The 27,615-nt window shown below is 32.6% G+C and overlaps 3 protein-coding genes across 3 annotated transcripts; 2 read left to right on the top strand and 1 right to left on the bottom strand.

Moving 5' to 3' along the window:
• The first annotated feature begins 5,339 nt into the window (after positions 1–5,339).
• Positions 5,340–6,158, top strand: LOC123722268. Its single transcript, XM_045683584.1, has one exon. It carries the CDS (start codon positions 5,410–5,412, stop codon positions 5,854–5,856), a length of 447 nt encoding a protein of 148 aa, XP_045539540.1. The 5' UTR covers positions 5,340–5,409; the 3' UTR covers positions 5,857–6,158.
• A 2,913-nt stretch (positions 6,159–9,071) lies between these two features.
• Positions 9,072–9,716, top strand: LOC106708222. Its single transcript, XM_014499700.2, has one exon. The coding sequence runs from the start codon at positions 9,109–9,111 to the stop codon at positions 9,697–9,699; it is 591 nt and encodes a 196-aa protein (XP_014355186.2). The 5' UTR covers positions 9,072–9,108; the 3' UTR covers positions 9,700–9,716.
• Positions 9,717–14,244: 4,528 nt separating this feature from the next.
• LOC106708214 (nuclear pore complex protein Nup58) lies at positions 14,245–23,371 on the bottom strand. The gene is made up of 13 exons (XM_045683537.1): positions 23,175–23,371; positions 22,684–23,063; positions 22,136–22,252; positions 21,326–21,454; positions 20,136–20,186; positions 19,682–19,759; positions 18,844–18,974; positions 17,987–18,131; positions 17,551–17,694; positions 16,664–16,822; positions 15,840–15,968; positions 15,011–15,094; positions 14,245–14,554 (listed from the first exon to the last, which is right to left on the bottom strand). The coding sequence occupies exons 1-13, from the start codon at positions 23,252–23,254 to the stop codon at positions 14,427–14,429; spliced, it is 1,755 nt and encodes a 584-aa protein (XP_045539493.1). The 5' UTR covers positions 23,255–23,371; the 3' UTR covers positions 14,245–14,426.
• Between the last annotated feature and the right edge of the window lie 4,244 nt (positions 23,372–27,615).

Here is a 27,615-nt window from a genome sequence, read left to right as displayed (position 1 = left end):
GAGAAATCGCAAATGCATTGCCGGCCTTTGAGATGGTGATACTCTCGCTTCTTGAAGGACCCTTAGTCGCAGCGGTTTGGAAATACCGCCGAGGACTAGGTTTTTATACCATTCATTTGAGAGGAAAAAAATAGTGAAGAGAGAGAGAGAGAAGGAAAGAGAAATAGGAAAAGACTGTGAATTTAATTTATCTAAGAACTAGGTACAGAACAACTCAAAAGGTAGTATATCTAATCGTTGCTATGACTTAAGTTTATAAGAACGATTGAAGAATTTTTATATACATTTGTATAGTATTACGACAGTGGAAACTTACTGTAAAACGTTACATAGCAATAGATTTAAGTGTAAATCGGTTATAGCATACATAAACTGTGTCAACCATGTTTACTTGCTTCTTGTCTGCGTATATTGTGAACACGAATGGTTTATGCAATCGTGTTTTTGCATTTGACTGTACGTAACATGTCTGTCCTCTTACTTATACTAGCTGTCGCCCACGATTCCGTCCGCGTGGATTAAAAAAAAGTAGCCTATGTGATCCTCCAGACTATGTTCTACATCTTTTGCCAAATATCATCAAGATCCGTTGATCCGTTCCAGAGATACATTCAAACAAACATCTATTAATCTATATAAACTTTCGTATTTATAATTTTACATTTACTTATACGGAATGGACAGAGAATAACTACGAAAATAGTAGAATACCGATTTTGAAGAGTGGGTTCTTATTAGATACGTAATCTCGCAGTGATAGTAAGTCGAGTTTATATGTGTAATTAGAAACTAATGCTATTTTTTTTAATTTATATCGTAAGAAATCTAACAGGTGTTCACGAATATTTGAAGTTCTGTTTAAACCTTTGTCCTTCGAGGTCAATGTACCATCTCCGTGAGTCAGCTTTTGCGCATAAGCTGTTTGCTTTTTATTTTAAATTCCAGACACCTCAGAAGTTACGAAGGTGAAAGAAAAAAACAATAGATTATCGATCGTTCTAAGCCAGACATTTTAAAGTGAAATCGTGAATTGAATCGAGGTTAAAAAATGCCTTCTTTTTTACAAAGAGAATAAAAGACTATTTGGTAATTAAAACTCGGCTTTACACATATAAACACTTATTTTGTATTTACTAAATAGCAGACAGGATATCTCATGCACCCTGCATGAGAGGTTAATTATTTTGTCCCTCACTAGCTTACGATTTCAATTTTCTTGTTTCCATTGCTTGCACAGTGTTGTATTAAATTTAAAGTTAAAGAAGATATAAATCTAATATGTGTAAAAATACATTTTATGGGTCTTAATAAATTAATGTAATACAACCGAGTGGTTATTTATTTTGCAATGTAAAAGGACATGACAGTTTCTATAATTTCACTCAATCTGCCAATATTTCGTAACATGTTTCATGAATTCAATGTAACAATCTGTGTGTTCTAAGTCAAATGAAAAATTTAAATGTACCTTATAGATTGGTTACTTTCATGTCTATATATATGAAAGTGGTGTTAGTTACACTATTTATAACTCACGATCGGTCGAACTGATTTAGCTGAAACTTGACGGGGAATAGCTTAGAACTAGACGGACTTAGGAACTTTTTATCTTGTGTGCATTTTTTTTATTCCGCGCGGATGGAGTCGCGGGTAAAAGCTAGTATATATATATAAAAGAAAGTGGTGTTAGTTACACTATTTATAACTCACGATCGGTCGAACTGATTTAGCTGAAAATTCACGGGGTATAGCTTAGAACTAGACGGACATAGGAACTTTTTATCTTGTGTGCATTTTTTTTATTCCGCGCGGATGGAGTCGCGGGTAAAAGCTAGTATATATATAAAAGAAAGTCGTGTTAGTTACACTATTTATAACTCAAGATCGCTCGAACTGATTTAGCTGAAAATTGACGGGAAGGTAGCTTAAAACTAGGAGACGGACATAGGAACTTTTTATCTTGTGTGCATTTTTTTTATTCCGCGCGGACGGAGTCGCGGGTAAAAGATAGTTTAATATAAAAAGATCTTTCAACGAATCTTCGTAGTTGTTATTTTTTGTTCTTTTAATTTTTGTAAGTATAATTTGACATAAAAGAAACGACCGAATTAAATCTGTGTCTAGACGGATGATTATAAATATTTGATGACTAGTCTAGACAAAAGATGAAGTTTGAAATTAAATACTATTTTATATGTTAATAGAACTTACCTGTGTATATATGTACCTTCTAAAGTCAGACGATATAAAGTCCTGTAACTGACAACTTGAGTAGAGAATCAAGCTTTTAAAAAAATAGAAACTTATATTAATTATTTATCTCCTGATAAATAATTAAAACAATATATATGGGCAATTGGCCTCGCTATTTCGGCAAATCCAGGTGGCCGTTTGCTCGTTTGCCAAAATTTTATATTAAAAAAAAAAATACATGTTTATCACTGACTAACGACCTTTTTAGTGATGAACTTTTTAAAATAATTCTTTGAGTTTTTTTTTTCTTTCTTTTAGAGATTTAATCCTAAAACACGCGTTGATATTTCCTCTGCCAATACACGTGTAAAAAAATATGTTTGTCTATGTTTATTTTTCAAAGATGTGAAGGATGATGATATGCTTTAGTACATTTGCTTTAATAGTAAATACGTACGGTAATAGTAATACGTGATACATTCAGTGTCACGATATATTAGAAGTCAAAGAAGGTCACAAACTTTATGTGAATATCTCTTCTGTCATTTATTGGACAAAAACTAACTATGTGTCAGCGTCGACCTTGCCAAGGTCGTATCGAGTCGACATATCGCATATTAAACACAGACGTCTGTTTGCCTACATATATTAAAGAAAACTAGTTTTATATATAGACTAGCCCGCAACTTTGTCGGCGCAGAAATAAAAAAAAGTAGTAATATTAGATAACCTATAATGTGCATGAAAATTCAAAATCGGTACAGCCGTTTCGAACATTACCCGGAACAGACGTTGCCTTGCGGACAGATATACAGAAAGAAAATAAAAGTTTTATTTTAACGGAAAAAACATCACGTGTACGAAATTTGATTATTTTTTCTAAATACAGACACTTTATATATTGATTATTTTGTTTTAATTTTGGTTTGATAGATTTTAAATGTTAATTAAAATAATTTCTTAGAGACGATACAAATGTTTGTATCTATGTAGATGGTAGGATTTTAATTTTAGTGAATTCCCAATGCGGTGTGTAATTTTCCCGCTAAAACCGCGAACCGCCTTCCTAAACGAAGTCTTAATAGTAAAAAAACTGTTTGAAATAAAAATCTTACAAAACACCAAACTGTCGTGAGTCGTATTTGCGGACTGCTTATAAAGTTTACGTGTAATAAATCATTTGGCATTTACTTTGCGAACGTAACCTGCAAATGTCAAATGAACCATAACAATATATTTTGTTTTACTAGAAACTTTCACTATTATGCTAATTTTATACTTTATGGCCTATAGATGTTTTCAATTTGTTTTGTTAATTTATTAATGGAATTCTTAGCAATTTCGCTTTTAAAGTTGCAGATAATCTGACAGATGTTGTCATATATTTATTTACCCACTTTACTAGTGTTGCCATGTTTACAGGTTTATTTAATATTATTATGAACAACTAAATGAGATACAATAAGCATTATAGGTACATTCTCTTGTCAACCTTGAACATAAAATGGGAAGGATAAAGGTCTGTTCAGACCAGGGCAGAGCGGAGAACAAATCAGATTTTTATCGCAAGTAAAATTGAGCTTTATGTTTTTACAACAAGGTTTAATTTCACTTTGCTCATCTTTTCTTATGAAGATCAAGATTAAAAAAGACTTGAAAAGTAAACAATTCAATATTATAAAGCTTAATTTTATTTGCAATAATAATCTGCTCTACTCTTCGCCCCGATCTGTATGAACGGACTCTTAGAGCCTTTGTCTGTCTCTTAGAGCCTTTGTTTGTCTGTCGATTTAAATATGTAAAAGACTGTATTATATTAAAATTGATGTCTACACCAATTCCTATCAAAATGTAAGGTAATGAAAAGTACATGCAATGTTTAATTTCAATGAATTTCTTCTTCTTCTTCTTGAAGTGTCTCTTCGACTAGAGAAGGTTGGCAATCAGTTCTCCATATTTTATTTTGTCTCTTGCAAGGCGAAACAGTTGGGCGGTACTCGTAACCCCTGTCTACTCTCGGATGTTGCGCAAACAAGGTTTTTTTTCTGCGACCAACACTCTTTTTACCGGGGACTTTTCCCATCAAGATGAGTTGGAGGAGTTCGTATCTATCGTGCCTGAACACGTGACCGAGGTAAGATTCTTTTCTCATCTTGATGGTCTGCAAAAGTTCCCGTCTTTGATTAACTCGTCGCAGAACCTCTTCGTTTGATACTTTGTGAACGAATTTAAGAACCGTTAAATACAAATCAATTGTTTATTTATTAATTAAATATGTAGATAGGTTGATAAAATACAATAACTTCTCAGTTCATAAGATACAAACGAAGTATACAATTAATAATGGTTTTATAGATACTGTCGACCCCATGACCGTCGCCGGAGTGGCGACGACCTTTGCAAAGGTCAGATGTTCCCGCTGTGACGTACCCGTTGTCTAGACGATCTATAGCGAATGTATATTCTGAATGTCTTTTTATTTTACTATTGTACCAGAGTATTTAAGAGTAATTGAACATTCATATTAGTTGTTTATTTTTGATCTTTTTTACGTAGCGTTCTTCGTACGACAGAGGATTTTCAAGATTTTATAATATATTAGAGGAATATATCTATTTTTGGTAAATTTGTCTATTCCTACAAATCCCAAAGCTCGATTCCTAGCTATCTTTATTCTTCTTACTGGAATAATAGTTTATTATATATAGATTATAATAGGTCTAGACAACAGATCTTTCTGCATTCTTATGGGTTCCATTTTGTCGAATAACGAAAAAATCTAATGTTGATGGATGGATGGATAAATGTTCGTTAGGAGGTATCTCGGGAACGGCTCAACGGATCTTCATAAAATTTGGCACAGATGTAGAAAATAACCTGGAAGAACACATGGCTTATACTTATTAAGTTTTTTTTTAAATTTCGTGCGGACGAAGTACAGGCGACAGCTAGTCTTCTAATATTTTATGGCTGACTCTACTATAGCGCAGTATACAGGTGGTTCTTTTGTTATAATTAACATTTTTGCTCGGCCTAATGAAACCTACGGCGAAGTGAATGCAAAACCGATTCCATCCGAACCTGCACGAAGTTGACTTCGGGTCACAACGCACTCGGTATGAAACAGGGTAACAGTAAAAGGGGATTGACTTCACTTCACTTCAGTTCAATTCAGACGCCGAGGGGAGAGGACGTGTTTCTGACGCACGCGCTGTGATGCGAGCTTGTGAAAATCAAAACAGGGAAATGCCGACCGACATTATGCCGAATTGTCGCGCGGAACAGTTCACTAGATACAAGAAAACTTGCGATGCGGAAGTGAAGTCCGGTTTTCTTGTTTTATTGGGACCGGGCGGCATGCGGCAGGACGTTAGAGTGGTTGTATACAGAACATCACTGGAGCACTTTGCTGTTATATACCCGAGGAAGCGCCTGTCGAAGCCTATCGGAGTGGTGAACCTGAGGAACACAATAGTCGAGCGCGTCGCTTCAAATGGAGGCTTCTATGTGAGACAGAAGGGCTACGACAACGCGATATCAGCCAAGTTTCTCTGCTCCGAACGAGATATAGACGCCTGGCTGTCAGCTTTTACTTCAAACACATCACCAAATTGTCACCATCACGCCAGTTTACCGGTTTTAGTTGAAGCCGAAGAGAGTTAAACTTGTTAATCGATATTATCGGTTTTTGTTTTTCGGTGATCGAATCCCCCTCGGGGAGTGTATTCGTGAATCTCTATTCGAGGTTGTTTATTTTGCAATGGGATGTGAAAAAGTGAAAGCCGTGATTTTTTGCGAGCGCATGAAAGTGTTCTCTTTATTCGATATTATAGATGCGTAATGAAACATAGAGTTGTTGCTCTAGTTTGATAAAATGTGTAATGTTACCATATAAATATAAAATATGTAAAAATGTGCCCCTTTCTCGTCAACATTTCAAGATACTTTGTATAAAGTTACTGTGATTTAATTAATTTCGTAATATTCAAAACAGTTTTATTTGTTAAGATGTCTACTATCAATAATGCAAATTGTGTTCCGATAAAAAAAACAAATCCCTTCTGTTTAAAGGCCTAATTATGCTTCCTAATACCAACATATTTGTATGCATTTTAACTGATTGTGTAAAGAATGTTGTTTTAAAATTACCTCCGTGACTAGTTCTCAAGGTCTATTTGTAAACAAAACTCAGCAACACACATTAATATTTATAAAACTATTACATTAGTATTGCACAAAGCATTAATCTATCATAAATTATACTTAAAAGAAGTTATGAAGTTATTATATAAATCTTGGGTAACAAAAAATATTTAAGTCATTTTATTGAACGTAACAAAAATCATTCATCAGTTTGTAAAACACAAGTTTAATATTTATTTGTAAAATAATAATAAATATTCGTTTGGAAATAAATATTACGATGATAAAATACTTATTTTTGGAAATAAGTTAGATTTTTTTTCGATGAATAATTTGTGATTCCCTGTATTCGGTTTTATTGGTTATTTTTTGCCAGTATTCTACGAAAAACTACAGTGATGTCTTTTATAGTTATCGATAAATAAATTGGTCGAGAAATTGTTGTGATTTTATAATATTCCGTTTTACAATTAAATCCTCGATAATTGAGGACATGTAACTAAAAATCTAATTTGGAAATTTTTATCAGAATTTACAAAAAATTATGATTGTGATAGACTTAGCTCTATTTTTTATGTACTGTGTTGTTGACTTTTTATTAGAAGTCAAAAATATTTCTTTGACTTTAGGAATGGTTATGAGCTATGAGCTTATCTTTGACCGATGTGGTAAAATATAATCGTACTTTATGATAAATTTAGATTTTTAATTAAAAATACAACTTAGTCTTATATTCATTGACATTCAATTAGAAGAAATATGTATGGGATACTTATGAAAACATTTAGTCACAAAACTTTGATGGATATGAATGTTACAAATTCAGTATTTTAATTAAACCGTTAAAAGTTACCGTTTTAATTGTTAAGGTTTCAATAGATTTTCAGAGAAATCGCCTATAAAATTATATATAAGCGTTGTAAGAAGAAAGTGTTGTTTCTGTGTTTTAAATATATAAGCACAATTTATCGACAAAAAATAATGATACGTTTGGTAATAAAAACCGTATGTATCGACATAGGGATTTAAATAAAGTAATTTTTTAGCAAACCGTTCACATCACTAACTTATCTGTCAAAAAAAAAAAGTTTGTCAAAGATTATTTTAAAGAACCTTCGTTAGGTATATAGTGAAGAGTTCACAAAGAATTGTATGACCAATTTTAAATTAAAAATCTAAAGTTTCTTAACAAAAATTGGTAGTGTTAGGTAATTTTAGTTTGATTTAAGATTTGTGTCAGTGGGAACATGGAACGTTTTTGCTTAACCTAAACGTTTAAATTTGAACAACATCGTTTGTATTCTACTTGAAATTCCATAATATTGTTTGATAATTGTTGTAAAAATAAACATTTTCTTATTATAGAACAAAATTTGGTCTGATCTCAAAATAATTGTATTTCATGTACTTGATCACAAATAAAATGTAAGATTCGAAAACCAAAATGTCCCTTTTTTTAAATATTATTTCCGTAAAATATTTTTACCTACTTTTCATTGTAAGATTCAAACAGCGGGTCGAATAAAGTTAATTGTTCCAACGCCCATGGACATACGTAACACGAGAGGAACAGATGCGTTGCCGGCCTTTAAGGGTGGTTTACGTTCTTTTCTTGAAGAATCTTAAGCTTCTTTAAATACGTTGATATTATTTGTCAATATTTTTTTTTATCTGTTAGATGAAATAACGAATGCAATTAAATTAAAAACAAAGATATTTTGTTATTTAAGGTCCAATTAATTAACTGAAGGCTACATCCTTACAATGATAGCCAGTGCTAAAAAGTACATAAAAACGTTTTAGAGACAAAAATCCGTTGCATTTAAACTATTTATATGTGTTTTCGTGTTTAAAAATTTTATATGAAATTGATCTAGTCAGCCAAAAGTAGTATTTAATTATTTGTCTAACATTGTAAATTTAGGTCTCGAGAGAAATTTATTTCTAAACAAAATTTCAATAGGGGCAATAATCATGTTCATCCTGAAAAATGGGACATGGATCCAAAAAGGTTGGGAAACACTGATCTAAAGGATCTTACATAATTAACTAGATTTTTAACATTGTATAATTACATAGCTATGTTATTCCTATATAATAAATGTTAATGGTACACGTCATGTGTATTTTGGACACCTTAGCTATAACCGTGGATTTCTGAGACCAATATCTCCGTTTAGAACCTACTAGCTGACGGCCTTAACTCCGTCCGTGCGGAATTAAAAAAACTTCCAGACTATGTTCTACATCTGTGCCAAATTTAATCAAAGTCCGTCCAGCCGTTTCGGAGATACCTTCAAACAAACATCCATTTATCCATCTAAACATTCGCATTTATAATATTAGAAGATTGTTATCTCTGTTTTGTCAAAGATAATGACAAGGATGACGATATATTTTGACTACCAATGCTGAAGAACGTTTAATGAAGGAAGTAACGATCAGTAGACTTCTAAATTTGAAACTTTTAAATCACTAGCCATTAATAATCACAAAGCATGTAGTGTAGACATTTTTTTCTATCTTTTGTTTAGTATTTTGAACAGTATGTTATTACATACTCTTTGGCCACGTCCATTTAACGTTTCGAGATATAATTTTTATAGTTTCCTAACTGTTACGATAACAATTAGCGAGTTATTCACACCAACTGCCAAATAACACGTCATTCTTCGTTAACCATCTCTTTAAATGCAATATTTTCAGTTCGAACATTTCACTAGCATGAGGATTATAAAAAAGAAAAGTGTGCCCAGTAACAGAAAAATAAAAATGAATAATAATCATTCGAATTTCGTAACGGTCATGATAATTTTGGTATTCGTCTCGGTGTTCTATCTCGTTGTAACATTCAAACCTCTGACGAAAGAGGAACATATTGAAAAAATAAATAAAATGAACAGTGAAGTGGAACCATTCAGAAGAAACATATCGGAATGCGCACGTCAAGTTAAAGCGGGAATGGGGGACGTCGAAAATTTCTTAAAAAGAATACCACAAGCTACTATGGAAGGCAAATGTTTTGTAGCTTGTATTCTTAAAAGAAATGCTATTATAAAAAAGAATAAAATAGACCATAATGCTCTATTAGATGCTAATAAAGCTATTTATGGTGAAGATAGTGAGGTTATGACAAGATTAAAAGCGGCGATAGTCGAATGTAATAAGGTTGTTGAAGGTATTTTCGAGATCTGTGAATATGCGTCAGTTTTCAACGATTGTATGCATATTAAAATGGAACATATACTAGATAAAGTGACTATGGAGAGAAGAATGGAGGCATTGGGACAAATGAGCAGTAATCCAGATGAATGGACCGATGAGGAAGACGAGATTTTAAAATTGGTGAAAGATGAACTTTAGTTTTGATATAAAAGATTAGTATGTATTTTTGTGCGTTTATTTTCTTAGGGCTTACCATAAAAAACTTAGTGTTTCAAGTACATTTTAGCTTAAATATACGTCAATCCTTTTATACCGAGACTAGCGCCCGATGCGGATTTTTAACAAGTCATGGTTATTGGAATTATGTGTAGGCTTACGAAATGCTATCTTTACCACTAAATAATGTATTTATACCGAAAGCATTGTGGTGATACATACATACTTATAGTGAAATATATTACCACGTTGGCGTCAATAATATCAATCGTCGGCTGTCAAAGGGTTAATACACGTGTTTTAATTAAACTGTTAAAGAAAAGCAAAGAGTTTTTATACAACGAATACATTCAAACCAAATATCGAATGACATATTTTTATATAATTTATTTTTTCTATTGTTTACTTTTGATATATGTCAATTAAAAATATATAGTCTAAAATTGGATTCAAGACGAATAAGTTGTTTTCATTTTATAAATAGTTTCCACAACATCTGGCGACCCTGCCAATAGATTTTTTCAGTTTAAAGAAATGGCTGAGAAAATAGAACAAATAAAAAGGTATGGATAAAGAAGACACTTAACCAAGTCCGAAAGTGTACTAGATTCGTTATTGTGTTCTACGGAAAAATATTTAAGCACAATATATACCAAGTACATGCCAATTACAAGATGGTAAAAATATTTACGATCAGCTTATAAAATATGACTCCGAAATAAAATAAATATTAATTGTGACCGAGCCGTTCAATGAAGAGAAATTTGAGAAAAGTTACATGAGGGAGATAAATATTTTAATAAATGAAACTTGCTCGACGTAACGTACAGGTCACTCTCAGATGAATATGTCGGAGATCAGAAGCAAAAAGTAAATATGAAGATGCCAACGCTGGAGAATGCATCAGATTTTTGTAATCTTGAGATTTTAGGCATTCAAGATCCGGCGCACGTACAACAAAACAGGAAAAAGGAGAAGAAGTCCTGAACTATCTCGGTAGATATAGAGTTATATCTCTTAGAACTTTCTTCTTCTGATATTTTGTTTGCGTTTTATAAATGTTTATTTTGTGCATAATTTTATTGTAAAAGTTAGTGTCCATTTTGGTTTGAATATTGTGAGGAATTTCTTTTCGCGGTGTGGAGGATGTTAAAGAATAGCAAAGAGTTTTTATACAACGAATACATTCAAACCAAATATCGAATGACATATTTTTATATAATTTATTTTTTCTATTGTTTACTTTTGATATATGTCAATTAAAAATATATAGTCTAAAATTGGATTCAAGACGAATAAGTTGTTTTCATTTTATAAATAGTTTTCCACAACATCAACAGTATTTTTTGGTGTAATACAGTTATTGTTTTGTTAGTTGTGTTCGTAGAATTTTCCCGAAAGATTGTGTCATTTCAATTTCAACGGTTAATTTTTTAATATATTTGAATTTATTGTTTGAGACTTAATAACTTTTGTGTTTGATTTTGTGTGTTTTGTTTTTAAATGCTAAATGAAAATATATAATAAAATATAATTTTAAATGCTAAATTTTTACCGTTTTTTAACGAAAGTTATCTGTAAAATGTTTCTATATTTAGTGTGTACCTAAAGCGAATTAAGGTAAGGTCGCCCATGAGATGGGCCGACCAGATTAGAACGGCTGTAGCTGTCCCCCTACACGAATGCACAAAAAAGGCAGAGAGTAGGGAGGAGTGGCGGCGCTTAGTACAGCGGGTCACCGATACATAATGACCACGACCAGTCTGAAAAGACTGCAGCGACGAAGAAGAAGAAGAAAGCGAATTAATTAAGGATAGTTTCAAAGCAAAAAATTAGCCATTTTATTATTTTATTTATTTAATCATAGTGGTTAATATATGTTTTACATATAGCAACATTTAAACACGACATATTTAAATGGGATTTTATTTAATAAATGGAGTGAATCAGTTATTTTCATTAAAAGTTAAACTTTGATAAGAAATATTCATACTTCCCTAAAAATGTATACATCAAGATATATTATTAAATTCATGACAAGTATAAGAAAAAGTCGCGTCAAAAAACACATTTTGATAAAAAGATGAAAACATTTTTTTAATCTATATACTGTAGAATGGATAGTATAGATTAAAAATTAATATAAAATATCATTCTTATAAAATAAATTTACAAAAAATAATAAAATCTTATAATACGTAAAATTATATTTTACAAACAATTAAATTAATATTGTCGCAACGCGCATATTTATAGAATAGAAATAGAGCCAGCTATACTGGGTACTACGTAATATGTTGGATTTGAGTTATTGATTTCTACTCCCTTGGGGTTGGTCATGTGCATATTCAATGCTCTTCAGCCCAAGTTGTTTACAACAAGCGCTGCCCGGAGTGAGGTCAGTCAGGTTAAAGTCACTCTCATCGAAGCCTTCGTTCAGCATGAAATCGGCAAAACACTTCTGAAACTCAACCAATCTGTTCTGGGAATGCTGATCAAGAGATACTGAAGCGAAAGCCGCGCACAGCTGGTCATCTGTTGACAATTTCTCAGCATCTTTAATCCTATCTTCGGCGTACTCAGGTACGCAGTTGCATTCTCTTATAATCTTCTTCTTGTAAAAGCAAACCCTCCATTTCTGATTCTCTCTATCAAACTTCTTAATGCAAACGATTCTCAGGATGACGTAGTCCAAATCATCTCTAGCGCAAAGAGCACTAGACCCACCGTTCTCAAATCTGCTAGGAGGATACTTTTTGCGAAGATTTTCACATCTGGTTATCCCGCCCAGTTGATATTCATCCACTGTTAATTCGTATATGGCTTGTTTTATCACCGCGGAATAACAATCTCGTCGAATCGCCATTATTTTAAAGTTTTTGTTTTAATATTTTAATTCACAATTTTATATTTAAATTATAAAATACGTGACTATGAAAACGGTCCAAATGCTAAGGCGTTTTCACTAATGTTTGATTATTGATTTTGTCCAGCGACAATGTTGCTACCCCTTGGCGTAGGTAATGTATTTTCCCGCGAAAATATATCCTTTGTCTTTGGTTTGTTTGGAATTTAATTTTACCTCTTTATATTTTCAATTGCACTATTATTATCACTTTTAATCTTAATTTATGGTTTTTAAGTATCAAACATTGAAAAAAGCAATATGAGAAATGGGCGTCGGTTTTTATTGATTTTCCAATGGACGTGTTCTCTTCGCGCAGAAAACAGGAATAAAGTATGTTTCCATTGTTAAAATATTCACACATTATTATTAACTATATTAAGCAGGTTTGTTGACTAAATCGAATTTCTTGTATCATTTCGACCAAACGTGTTATGGTTTACGTCGATAGTCGAATAATGAGATAGAACCCTCTACCACGTGATTGGAAATCCGTACCCTTGAACAAAATGCTATAGGAAGTTCGATTGAGTTGTGACTCACAAACTGTGGTTTCTTAGAAAGAATGAGTAATGATGTTTTTGTATGAATATTTTGACAATGGAAACCCACACAATGTTAATAAAAGAAATTTAATTTCACCAGTAAACTCCAAAGTGTTAAAAAAGGAACCTTATGTATATATCCTTTTATCCCTTTTATTTTATAATAAATTAGCTATCTCCCGCTAACAACATCCATCCAAACATTTGAAAATATTAGTAATATTTATTTTATTTGGAATAATTTAATATATTTTTTTTCAAAAATGTTTTCCTAATGAAATAAATAAAATTTATGAATTATCTAAATATTAAAATCAAAAGAAAATTAATCTATGTAATTAGTTGACAAGGAAAATAAAACGCATTATTGATATATACAAAAAAATTGTAACGGTACTTTAATAGCAAATATTTTTTATCAAATTATTTATAAAATATTACATTAAAGAACTTATTTACTTTTAGTTAACAAATATTGTAGCAAATATTTGAACTGAGTAATAATAAATTTGGTACATATTTTTTTTCTAGTATTCAGTTTACAGACTGCCTAAAATTTTGAATAATCATTTAAATAGATAGAAAATCCGATTTTATGTAAAAAAAATCCTTAAAATGGATTTTTAAAAGATAAGTCGTAACAAAAAATTTACATATTTATTATTTATAGAGTTATTTAAATAATTGTAAGAGACATTTAACGCTAAGTTAAATTTTTATTAACAATTAGTAAAAAAAAAATCTATACAAACCAAATATAGAAATACGACTTTCCATTATTCTATTAAATTAATAATATACAATCTTCATGTTTCGCCCAAAAATTATTTTTAATCAATATGAAAGAAAGAAAAAAAAACACTTATTCTGCATTCACTTTACACTTTAAAATGTCACTTTCACTTGTAGTCCACTTTAAATATTTACGTTACATTACAAAAAAAAGACTGTAGGCAAAAATTTTTACACTTGGCAAAAAAAAAAAAATTATGTTAATTTATTACGAGTGAAACAAACTATAAAAAAGAAAAAAAAACTTGCATTTTCAAATTATGTCTAAATCCTTTCTTTCTGTCTAAATCTGGAATACTAAAAAAATAAAACACCCACAGACCGTAAGAAAAGTTATCTGAAAGTAGATGCCAAATAATAATTTCTGCCTACCCTCTTTTCTACATACAAGATGTCTATATAAGGTAAATACATGTATGTATGTATGTATGTATGTATGAAGGCTGTATGACCTCCTAGCGCCAGTATCATTGCTTGCCGCGCTTGCCGGGAGGTTTCTGCAGCTGGAAGCTGGAGTCATTCTGCGCCACTGTACCAAAACTGTTGAAATTCAGTGACGAACTGAAATTATTCTGTTGCTGGGGTTGCCAGTTGCCTGAAACATTGATGAGCTTAGATTTATTTTAATACAGACATACATCTATAGAAAAACTAGCTGTCGCCCGCGACTCCGTCCGCGCGCAGTTAAAAAAAAACTAAATGGGGGGGGGGGGGTTAAAATAGATGTTCGATTCTCAGACCTACTGAATATGCTCACAAAATTTCATGAGAATCGGTCAAGCCGTTTCGGAGGAGTTCAAGTTCGAACCCCATGACACTAGAATTTTATATATAAGATCTATAGAAATAAAAAAAAATCGCAATATAGTTTTTTTTTCTAAGGTCCCAAAGACTTTTTGGGACCTTAGTATTTTACAATAAAACAATAATTTTCATTCAAACAAAGAATGTGATTAATCAATGAAAAGCTCTAGTACTACTAACTAACTAGCTCATAGAAAAAGAAGTCGCGCGGCTATTGGATTAGTGAAAAAGAGGTTTAATCACTAACCTGTGCCATCTGCAGTAGGGAAAGGTGACACAGCTGTGCCTAAATATGTAAACGGTGTTGGACCTGCCAACTGTTGAATGTTGCCTGTGTAAAAAAATACACAAATTATTATTTTTTATCAATAACACATTAAATAAAGTGTAATATGCTCATCTATAATGGAAGAAAATCGCTTTTTAATTAAATATCAGCGTAGATAAAAAAAAAAAGAAGCCCATATATATAGTCCCGTCAAAATAGGTCTAGTCAAACCGGAAAAAACGCAGCCTTGCAGACACACAGACAAACAAAAATTTTAAAATTAGTTTTTGGTTATCAACGCAAATATATCACGTGCAAGAAAATTTTTTTTTCTACAAATTCCATACACTACAAATGTTATTAATATGTATAGAGTTTATTCAGAAATTCATATTTTTGTCCACATTTGTATATCTTACTAATATAGATATCTCTAGAACAGTTCAACAGATCTAGATGTAATAATGTAACATATCACTGAGGGACTCAGAGTCTACCCTAAATTAGGGATGACTAGGACATAGTCAATGCTGACCAAGTGCGTGTTGACTTCACACATATCATTGAATTTCTTCTCAGATATGTGCAGCATCATGATGTTTTCCTTCATCGTAAGAACGTCGGATAAATGTACATATGTAAATCTATAACACATTAGTACATAACGGGATTCGAACTCAAAACCTGCAGGTTGCAAGTCAAGTGCTTAACATCTGAGCCAACAACGCTCTTGCTAAAGAACATAGTCTGGAAAAATTAAAAAAAAACTTGCAAAAAGATATTTTAAAGTAAAATAAAAAAAACTTACCTAAAGCAGCTCTAGGATCAGACAGCACAGCGCTGCCTAGACCTAGACTAATGTCTTGTAAAGTATTGGGTTTCAGTTTCTTCCGAGATACTTCAGCGTCATGCAAAATCTGATCTAGACTTGCGCTCGCTGGAATAGGAAATAACAATTTTAATAAAAAAAATACAAACTTGAAAATAACCTAAATTATTTCTAACCAGGAATTGTCAATACCATGGATGGATGGATGTTTGTTTGTTTGAAGGTATCTCCAGAACGGCTCAATGGATCTTGATGAAATTTGGTATAGATTTACAACATAGTCTGGAAGAACACATAGGCTACTTATTAAGTTTTTTTTTAATTCGCGCGGACGGAGTCGCGGTCGACAACTAGTTATGACAATATATAAGGAGTGTAGGAACAAAAACCAATAAATCACATATTATTTTATGTCAATTATTTGTGAAACATAAATTTTTACACTATTCCATAAAAAAACAATATTATTTATAGGTAATAACCTATAAATAATATTGTAGAAAGTCGTGTTAGTTACACTATTTATAACTCAAGAACGGCTGAATCGATTTGACTGAAAATTGGTGGGCAGGTAGCTTAGAACCAGGAAACGGACATAGGATCATTTTTACTCCGTTTTCTATTTTTTATTCCGCGCGGACGGAGTCGCGGGTAAAAGCTAGTTTACTATAAACAACGCGTCTATAAATGCGGATGCTGTTATTCCCTCCTCTGTCAAAACCACTTCTTATTCCTATTATTTGCTTATAATATAATGGGAAGGGGAAGAGAACTACAATATCTTATACGCAAGTATAACTAACCTGAGGGTGTATCAAATACATTAGTAGGATCTTTGAGTATATATTTCCTGAGGTTGAGGTACTGCTCCTTCTGCGCCTCTACCTGTGTGTGTACAGTCTGCAGGCGGCCCGCCAGCGCCACCAGGGACTCGTGCATACGACGTATACCCAGGGTTAACTCTGGAAATTATAGTATAACTCTAATTTTATCAGTTTTTGATGTGAAACATCTATAGGATCACTTGTAAACCGAATTGTTGGCGTGGCGACGCTTGCCGTGGCGACGGGTCGCCACGCTATACTGAGGTATACATATATATATTTTATGTGTTTTGTTTAATATTATTTATTATTATAATTTCTTTTATATTAATTTAGTCTCCGCCTGTCTGGTTTTATTATTATTATTATCCCACATATTTATTAATATTCTGATTTCATACATTTTTCTTATTATTATTACTTATTTAATTATAATATTTTATGCACATTAATTGTACACACACGATGTTTCACATCTGCCAGGCGTCCCATGACGGCTTACAAGTTTTTTTTATTGGTACAACACAAATTTTATAAAAAAAAATAAAAACTGTAGTAATAATTCAAATTATGTTTTTTATTGACATCTGCAATTGCAGATGCGATGTCTTTGATCAATGGAGAAGTGGTCGGATAAGAAGAAAATATTTCTCCTACCTAAGCGTCTCCTCCTCCGTCAAGTCCAATTAATAAATTGGTAGTTGATAAAATAATTTCGGACCATTGCATAATTATTTTTAATTCAATTACATACATACATACTAGATATTACTAATGAATACAGAGTTCGGACATCCTGTCTCCGGCTTCTACTGCCGTGACACTTGTGCAAGGTTCACGTCAATGGAATTCTACTGTTATATTACCTTGTTCAGTGAGAAGTTTGGGTGATGCTTGCATCTGCTTGTCTGCGACATCCATCTGCCGTCTGAAGGTGATCAGCTGCTGCTCCAACTCGCAGATCAGATCCTTTATGTATTTTGGTGGAGCGCTACCTTCCAACTCCGAACCTGGTGGTGTCACAAAGAGGAAGTTAAATTAGATAATTTTTCTATCTACTAACTAATAGTACCAATTATAAAGTAGATCACCTGGAAGTAGATTCACAGAAAACCTGGTGGAAGTTTAAAAAGGTGGAAACAAAAAAAAAAGTAGCAGGAAGTAAGTTCACACAAACGATTAAATCTTGAAAGCTTTATATGGAAGATAATTAATTTTGAATAGTCAATGCTTCGGTTGACACGTAATTTAAAGGATTACTCATGCTTTTCACGTGCCAACTCCAAAGCAGGTGATACTGACCTGTTGGATCTCTACCAGCTGCTTCAGCAGCAGCGAGGGCGTCTGCAGCAGCAGTGCGCAGTCGTCGTGACTGAGCACGCGCCTTGTTAGTCTCACCGCGCAGTGCGAGCGCAGCGCGCAGTGTTGTCTCTGCCTCGCGACCTACCTGTAATATAACAAAAAAAATATAAATCTTGGTTCTTTTTTTAATATACATCAAAAGGTGGCAAATGAGCAAATGACCACCTGAATTCGATAAAACAGCGAAACGATCGCTGCCCATAGACATCCACAAATACAGATTTGTTCCCAATTCTATGTGACCCCTTCTCCATCAAATCTCCATCCTTTTCTTACAAAAGGATGAGAAGGGGAAGGGAATATCATATCAGACAATCATTATCCACTGTTTTATATTTATGTTGATTGTTTGTAGTTTAAGTGTTAAGTAGAATAGTTATAAAATATGACATCTGTTTTTATAAGTCTATGAATATAGCCTTATAAGAGGAAAATTGTTTAGATAGGTTTGTTACATCTCATTAAGTTCAACTATATATAAATCTATATATATATATAAAAGAAAGTCGTGTTAGTTACACTATTTATAACTCAAGAACGGCTGAATCGATTTGACTGAAAATTGGTGGGCAGGTAGCTTAGAACCAGGAAACGGACATAGGATCATTTTTACCCCATTTTCTATTTTTTATTCCGCGCGGACGGAGTCGCGGGTAAAAGCTAGTAAATACAGTTGAACTCAATGAGATATGGGTCTTGAAATCTTGAGGTCTTTGGTTGTAAATTATTTAATTCATATGAAACTTTATTAATTTCTTTGTTTACTAATCAATATATAAAAATAAAAATGACATTACCTTATGTAAAGGTTTGATAGATAACCGCATCACTTCTGAACTGAGCGACTTCTGTTTTTTAACAAACTCCTTAAATGTATCCACAAGTGTTGACAATTCATTTGGTAGTTTTGTTTGCTTCGGTGGTTCAGCTGTAAAAAAAAACACTTATCATTTTTCTATCAGTTTCCCTAAGATCTAGTAATAACTCTAGCCCAGGAATTCCTAACTTAAAGGAACTTAAAGCCTTGCTAATTCTCACACGTCATCTTCTATTGACCTAAGTTAGAATGAAAAATAATAATAATTGATCTTAAAAGTAGATAATTTGGTCATGGGGGGTCTGTGGTAACGGTTCATTTTGGAAAAGGGGGTCACTTGTTCAAAATAGTTTGGGGATTCCTGATCTAGCCTGTAACCCGGGATTAATGTACCTTCCCAACAGTGAAAGTATATTAATTAGAACCAGACAGACCAAGTTATATATAGAATATTGTAAGTTTTTTTTGCTGTTAAATAATAAACAGCTATACAGAAAAGAATAACATCTAATTTAGTCAAATTCCATAGAAATGACAAATGACAACAAACCTATCTATACAATTTTATCTTTATAAGTCTGTTATCACGGAGTTATTAAAACAGATATTTTTGTATCATCAATTTTAACACTGAAACTATCCAGAATAAATCCATAGACAACCTCAAATTTCTCATTTCCATAGAATTCAACTTTACAATAGAACCTAACATTTGATACTTGATCAAAACGAATCATTTATGCTCTTTAAAATGGAATAAACTTATTAGAAACCTATATTAAAATAGTCAAAAATAAAAAAAAATATTATTAACTCACATTTACCATCTCCTGTAGTATTTGTGGCACCAAAAGCAGATGTTGCCGCTCCGCCCAGACCCAGACTTGGGGTTGCTGCTACAAAAACATAAAGTTTGTTAATAATCTTTAAAACATAGGGAAAAAAAGCTAAAAATTAACATCTGTACACCTTTGTTTCATAAAAATAAAAAATATATTGAAAACAATATGTACTATGAAAGTTCAAAAAAATATAATTTACCGATCAACTAAAACTTACTAAGAAAAATAATACCTTTAGAAATATTAAACAAAGATTTTTTAGCATATAAATAAAAAAATATATATATTAATAAGTAATTTGCAATATTATTAATAAATTACATCTACTGCAACGGCTGAAAAAAAGACCGAAATGTACATCAATTCTGTCTACTATGATTTCTAATCAAACTATAGAAAAAAAAAGATAAAAACACAAAAAAAAATATACCTGATACAGATGGTTGTGTTCCAGACACATTACTATTGAGTGTACTAAGTCCTGTAATAATGACAAAAAACAAACTAAATAAAAAGAAAAGAAAAAAACACAAAAAAATCAAAACAACACCATTTAAAAGCTCGGTGGGAACATGATCTTATAAATAATTTAACATTAATTGATAAAAGTGGTAGCAACCACATCTGTTATACGAGTAGGTCAGCTCGTCTTCTGCAATACCACAACCACATAGAAGACTCCTCAAGTGGAAGTCATTCCGTGTACTGTCTGATGAGTGCATGCCAAAGGCTTTTATCAGTAAAGGATGGGAAAGGAAAGTGAATTTGACAGATAGAGGAGACGTATAGGAAAAAGAATTATTCTATTGTGCGTAAAGTGTCCTGTCGATTAAAGGTAGACAATGCAGATGTCTATGGTCGCTTGCTCACTTGCCACCTTATAATAAAGACAAGTTTTTACTCAGCATTATAGTTTGTCTAAGTTGAATATAAGTATTTTCAAAAAATTCAAAATTTCAAACGTTTCTTACCCTTTGAAGGGCTTAAAGTAGGATAAGAGTCTCTCGTAGCACTTTTTATAACATAACCTCTTTTCCGAGTTGTCTCTTCTGTTTCAGTACTCTGGGTGTGTACATCCAATGATATTGTAGGTATTGTATGAAGAGTTTGGGTTAAAGGAAAAAAGGGAGACGGTGAACCGTGGTAGGGAAACATTATACTGAAAAAGGATAATTGGTATAACCTTACTTATATTATAAATGCGAATGTTTATATGGATGTATGGATGTTTGTTTAGAGGTATCTCCGGAAAGACTTAATGGATCTTGATGAAATTTGACACATATGTAGAACATAGTCTGGAAGAACACATAGGCTATTAAAAAGTTCATTTTCTAATTCCGAGCGGTCGGAGTCGCGGGCAACAGCTAGTCCCTCTATAAGCGAGAAACACTGGTTAGAGAGAAACGTCTACAAGCGAAAAAAATTACTTGGTCCCTTGGACTCTCGCTTATCCAGGTTCGACTGTATATATAACTAGAAATATTCAAATATAATACTAGTAATAGAGCAAACACTACAAGCACTTTACCACTAGAAGTATTTTTTGTGACAGTATGGTTTGGTCTGTAATGTCCCGTGTATTTTATTTATATGTTAAATGTCTTATTATATACTTACCAAATGTACTAGCAGCGGTTGTTGTGGTACTGGTATTAAATAAACCGAGTCCAGTTTGAGTGGTTGCAGTGCCAAAACCAAAACCTCCCAGTCCAGTCTTTGTTGTTGCCGGGGTACCGAAGTTCAAACCTGAAATAGTTTGGAAAGATATAGTAAACATATACTGCATTTAAAAGACGTAACTAAAATTTGATCAGGGATCCCCAAACTATTTTGGATAAGTGACCCCTTTTCCAAAATGAACCGTTACCACAGACCCCCACATGGCCAAATTACCTACTTTTAAGATCAATTATTATTATTTTTCATTCTAACTTAGTTCAATAGAAGAAGACAGAGTGAGAATTAGCAATGCTTTAAGACCCCAAGGGGTCGATATCAACCACTTTGGGAATCCCTGGTTTAGATTATTTAAAACACATTGAGGTTTATTTCCAAAAAAGAAAAAAGCTGTCTCATTATTTCCAGTTCATTTGTAGATGGATAACAACCACCATATTATTTTTTGACAACACAATGAATCAGCATCAATTTACAATACAGATTTAAAAAAAAATCTTACTAATATTATAAATGTGAATGTTTAGATGGATGGATGTTTGTTTGAAGGTATCTTCAGAACGACTCAACGGATCTCGATGAAATTAGGCACATGTAGAACATAGTCTGGAAGAAACCATAGCCTACTTATTAAGTATTTTTTAATGCCGCGCGAACAGAGTCGCGGGCAACAGCTAGCATGTAATAATTACAACTTATTAATATAACATTGTAGAAGAAATTTAGCATAATTAGTATAAAATGACTTACCAGTTGTAGCACTTGTGGTTGTTGTGCCGGCACCAAAACCAAGGGCACCAGTGCCCAGACCTGTAGTACCAAATGCCGGAGTGGTTGTAGCACCAAATGCCGATGTTCCTCCCGTACCTGAATATTTCATTTGTTTTTAATAATAACACTAATTTTTTTAACTAATATCTAATAGTCAAAGCTTACTAAATGTTAAATATGGATTCAGTTTATTTTAATATTTTTTTTTACGTCGAACAAAACACTAAAGAAAACCTCTATAAGTGAGTAACATGGGTTAGAGTTTTTATTCAGGTTTAACTATATACTCTCTTTTGTCGATTTATTTCGAATAATATTGATCTAATCTACACGAGATTAGATCAATTTTATTCAATGAAAATATTACTTTCCAATCATAAAAGATTTTTTGAAATTAGTCCAAGAGATTTTTAGTTTATTTGTTACATAGCAAAATACAAATCTTTCGTCTATAATTTTAGTATAGATAATAATGTATGTAAAACTGGAAATTGAGTAAATATTATAAACATACTTAAAATACATACCAAATGCTGGTGTTGTTGTGGATCCAAATGCCGGTGCGGATGTACTAGCCCCAAACGCAGGAGTTGCGGTGGCACCAAAAGTTGGTGCTGTGGACGTGGCCCCAAACGCGGGAGTTGCGGATGCAGCACCAAACGCAGGTGCCGCCGTGGCTCCAAACGTCGGCGCAGCGGCACTAGTACCGAAAGCCGGTGTTGCGGTGCTTCCGAAAGCTGGTGCTGTAGACGTAGCACCAAATGCTGGAGTAGCGGTTGCCCCAAACGCAGGCGTTGAGGTACCAAAACTAGATGTAGAACCAAACGCAGGAGTTGCAGATGTATTACCAAATAGTCCAGTCGAGGCCTGTGTTGTAGCCGTTAACCCAAAACTTGGAGTCGCTGGCCTGAAAAATTATTTCTCATTTAAATTTTAGGTTATACTCAATTGTCACTTTCAAAAAAGAAGGTGGTTAATCGAGTCTTCAAGGAGGTTGTACTATGGTAATTGTACTTACTTATTTCCGCCAAAATTGAAGCCACCACTTAAAGAGGAATTAGCGGGAGCGCTTGACGGTGTTCCAAATGAAAAAGACATATTTGTAACGGACTTTGCTTTCTGTCACTATTCATAAATTATCACAAAAACCATAAGCAAGCCGTATATAACGCAGAAAGGCCACTACGAGTGTTAAACATTTGCTTTTATTTCATAACTTTAAATTCAATCAAAAACTTTTGATTATAGACGCACAGTTAAATGCAGTAGATACAGTAAGTCGACTCAGTAGCAATTGGTAGCAAATTGGACAGTACAATGATCAGTGCTGCTAGTTGTTATTAGGTTTTAAAATCATCATTTGGGTAGGTTATTTTAAAAACAATAACGTTTATTAAAATTTCTCATGATAAAATTAACATTTTTTAATTTTTTAACAAATGTCTTAAACCTTAAGTAAACCTTTTTACCGCTTAACCTTCTTGTAACTTACAGATAAAAATGAAAGAAATTTGACATTTTCCGTGACAAAATCATCCACATAAATTATTTCTCTATCCATGATTAGTGGAAAATGAATTTCTTAGCCGGAAGTCTTTCGAAATATAGTAAAGCGGTATTTAAGACTACACCAACTCGAGAAGGAATTCAATTCCTTACAATAAATTATCCGAAACCTGCAATAAAAAAATACCAACCTCCTCCAGTAACACAGTCGAGGAAACATCAAAAACGACTGTTAACAGGCCACATGAGAGTAGAATCTGGATATAACAAAGGTGCTAGAATTTTAAATTATTTTCAATACTAATAAAATGTAACAAACGGTTTATAATTAGTTTTATTTGGTAAAAAACGTCATATAAAAAGTTTTAACAAGAATGGAAAAATCTGTTGGAAAACTTAAATTACGATGTTTTTTAATAGATTTATTAGGATGGAGAAGGATTATTAGGATTTAGGAAACAAGGTAAAATGGTATGAAATAATTACTTTTAAAAATTGGCACGATTTGACAACTTGTTGACGATTAGAGAATTGAACAATTCACAATACTCTGTCTGCTTTTAATCTTCCGATAATTCAGTTCAGGGAGATCATGAATTCTAAATTGACGAAGGTCACAATGTTCTTCGCCCTTACTTTGAGCTAATGTTGACCTAACTCGCTAGAGGGCACTATTTTCAAAAGTATGGTCATTTTTGGTAATTTCATTTTTCACAAAGTGTTTGTTTGAATATTTAAAACGTAGCATTTTTTTATTCATTTTAGTTTTATATATATTTTTAATCCATCTATAAAAAAGAAAATCCCATGTACACGTTTCATCGTCAAAAAGAACCTTTGTCTCAAGTTACGTTACACCCTTTAATTTTTTTTTATCAAAATTGTTAAAGCTGTTTCGAGGTTCTTCTGCCGAAACTTTTTTCTGTAATAAAGCTTTGAAAGAATACAAAAAATTATGTTTTTGGTACAGATGTTCCATCAGTGGCAATTCACAATATCAGGCATTTTTTGTTAACCTATAGGTAAAAAAGAAATAAAAATGTTCTAAAATACGTACAAGACAAGCGTAAGGAAGTTTTATTCAATGCTCAAGGTAATAAAATTCCCGCTTCATCCGTATTTTCATTCCGACAACTGCAAGCGATGCAGTGTCCCCCAGGACTGTACTGTCAGTGAAGAGACCCCTTGCAGCTTGTTGCAAAACTGTCACTGTATCATAGAGGTAAAGCAATATGAAATGGAAGCTAGAAACCTATCAAACAATATGTAGTCATTTTTAGGCTTGAAGTTTTTGAAGTTTAAATACTCTTCGATTTTGTAAAATAAATTCCTGTTATAATATTATATTTGATTTGATCATTCGTTTTATTTTTTTTCAATGTAACTTACGAAGAGTTCTGCAAAAATATTCTACAAAAATTGTTTACAAATTTACGAAAATAAAATCAAATAAATAAAAAATAAAAGCAGACATCCTAAAACGCGCTATCAACTTTTTTCTTCACCCTCTGTATATATAAATAGGGTGAATGTCCTCTTATAGGGGGTCCGTTTCTACACAGTCAAATAGTGATGGGTACAGAGCTACTAAATCGTACCCAACCCAACCGCAAGCATGGAGTAGTGACCCATGCCCGGTTCCTCAAATCCTTTGGGCACAAACCCACTGCGATGTCATGATTCTCGGCTTAGTGCCGCAGCAACCTAAGGCTTAATGTCTTATTTCCCGACTGAGGTGTTCATTAAACAACTTCTCAACACCGCTGTTGTAGATAATATGACTCCCTTTTTGAGATTTTTTTACGAAAGGTACTACGGTATAAGTACTGAAAGTTCCACGACAATGTTACGATGACAAATGACACCAAATAAATGTAATATTTGAAGAGAAACCTTTTTATGATGGTAGAAGAAATACATAAAGGTATGTTTAATCTTACTAATATTATAAATGTCAATGTTTGGATGTATGGATGATTGGATGGTTGGATGGATGTTTGTTAGTTTAGTTTTGGAACGGCTAAATGGATGGTTTAGGAAGTAATATCCATCCAAACTTACGAGTATATGGGCAAGCGATGTAACCCCTATAATATCCCGCAATGATTACAGTTTTGTGGCACACTTTACTAAGAATATTTTGCTCTGTCAGATTTGGAATTTGCCACAGTAATTTAAACTTATTTCTAAAAATATCTAATGTATCTAAGGTAAAAATCCTTTGAAAACAAACTAAAAAAAGAAGATTCTATTTCATTATATTTTTTTACAATTAATGAGGTTTGCAAGCATCGCTCTTGCTAGTACTTCATTTAAGATATTACAAGGCCATGCTGTAAGGTCATTAAATATTTTATTACAGGTGCAGTACTCCTCGGGGATTGGAAACTGCACGTACCACGGTATTACGTAGAAGCAAGAAACGTTCGTAGTCACCTACGTTAACTGAACGTAAATACTACGAGAGCTTGTAGGGACGTTAAAGAGAAGCCATTAAAGATTTACGACGTCACTGGACGGCATCTGTGGCTATCTGTATGGATACCTAGCAGTACTAAAAAGTATTTGTTAAGAATCTAGCTGGGTGACTAAGAGCGCCCTCTATAATATATTTTTTTATTTTAAATCAGCGCCATCTTTTGTTGATTTATATAATTTAATTTTTCAATCAATGATAAGAATTTATTTATTATTTTATTAGCAATAATCCTTTAATTTTTATTTTTGTTTTAATTTACTACTACTCTTCTTACTCTTACTCTTTCTACTACTACTCTTAATAGTATCTGCACTCCCTTCTTACGCATATTATCTTTCACACAATGCATCCCTACTTTCTTCAGTCTTCCTCTACCTTTGTAGCCACATTCAATCTCGTTACTTTCTTATCAATGTGATCATCATCTCATCGCATTATTCCATACCACACTAACCTTCTGCTTCTCAATCTCTCCATCTCTGGCACTACTTTCAAACTTCCTCTAATACTCATTATATCTTATTATCTTTACTGAGATAACTTTTTTCCGTAAATTTTTTATCTGAAAAATATTGTTAACACTGCTTTAACTTTTATCCTTCACTCTCCTTTCTTTCATTAGTATAATCAATAGCCAAATTATTTATTTCATTTTAGAAAGAACCTCGAAGACTTAAGATGAAGTGTGTATAGATATTGTGTTATATATAAAATGTAAGTTTGACTTTACGCAAATCTGAATTGAAAGAGAGACGAGCCCGCGGGCGCCCTCTGAACAAGTTTAATTGACTTTCGAGATTTTTAATTATGAACTCGAAGAGTGAGACACCGAGCGGAACGAATCTTAGACTTCCATTTATTATGAATGTACAGTTCTTAAGAAAATTATTCGTTAAAAAATAATACGACCTAGTTTAATACTTCGGTTCTACGTATTTATTTATAAGTTGTGTAGATGTAGACAATTTTAAATAGACACACGTAAAATGTGTAAAGTAAATTCTAAGGCTTTTAGTTTCGTGAAACAAAAATTACATGAACATTTCCAAATTGTAAACAGTGAAATTCTTTAATAGTTAATTTAATGTTAAATAGTTAATTCTTCTTGTTGTCATTCATTTATGAAAATAAGAAGGATAGACAAAGGTTTTAGTTATTTAGCTTATTTAGCGTGGTCCCACTGGTCTCTCTTGATTGCTTTGAAATGACAGCTTTTGTTTCGTACCGATTTAAATGTGTCTATTGATGTTACGTGACAGTTATCTATATATATTAGGTCCTAACATATGAAATTGGCGTTTTTCGTACTGGCCACTTTAATCACGAATTTCTCCTCTTTGGTAAGGAATTCCAAATTCAAATTTGTACAGCTATAGACTCATGTATTTGTGGTTCGATGACCGTCATTCATTTGTTTTTTTTCTTCTGTTTTTTTCTGTTTGCGTCACTCATTTTACAAAATGGAAAACTTAAA

Source organism: Papilio machaon, chromosome 22 (genome assembly GCF_912999745.1).
Source record: "Papilio machaon chromosome 22, ilPapMach1.1, whole genome shotgun sequence".
Lineage (NCBI taxonomy): Eukaryota > Metazoa > Arthropoda > Insecta > Lepidoptera > Papilionidae > Papilio > Papilio machaon.
This window is presented reverse-complemented; position numbering and strand designations above follow the sequence as displayed.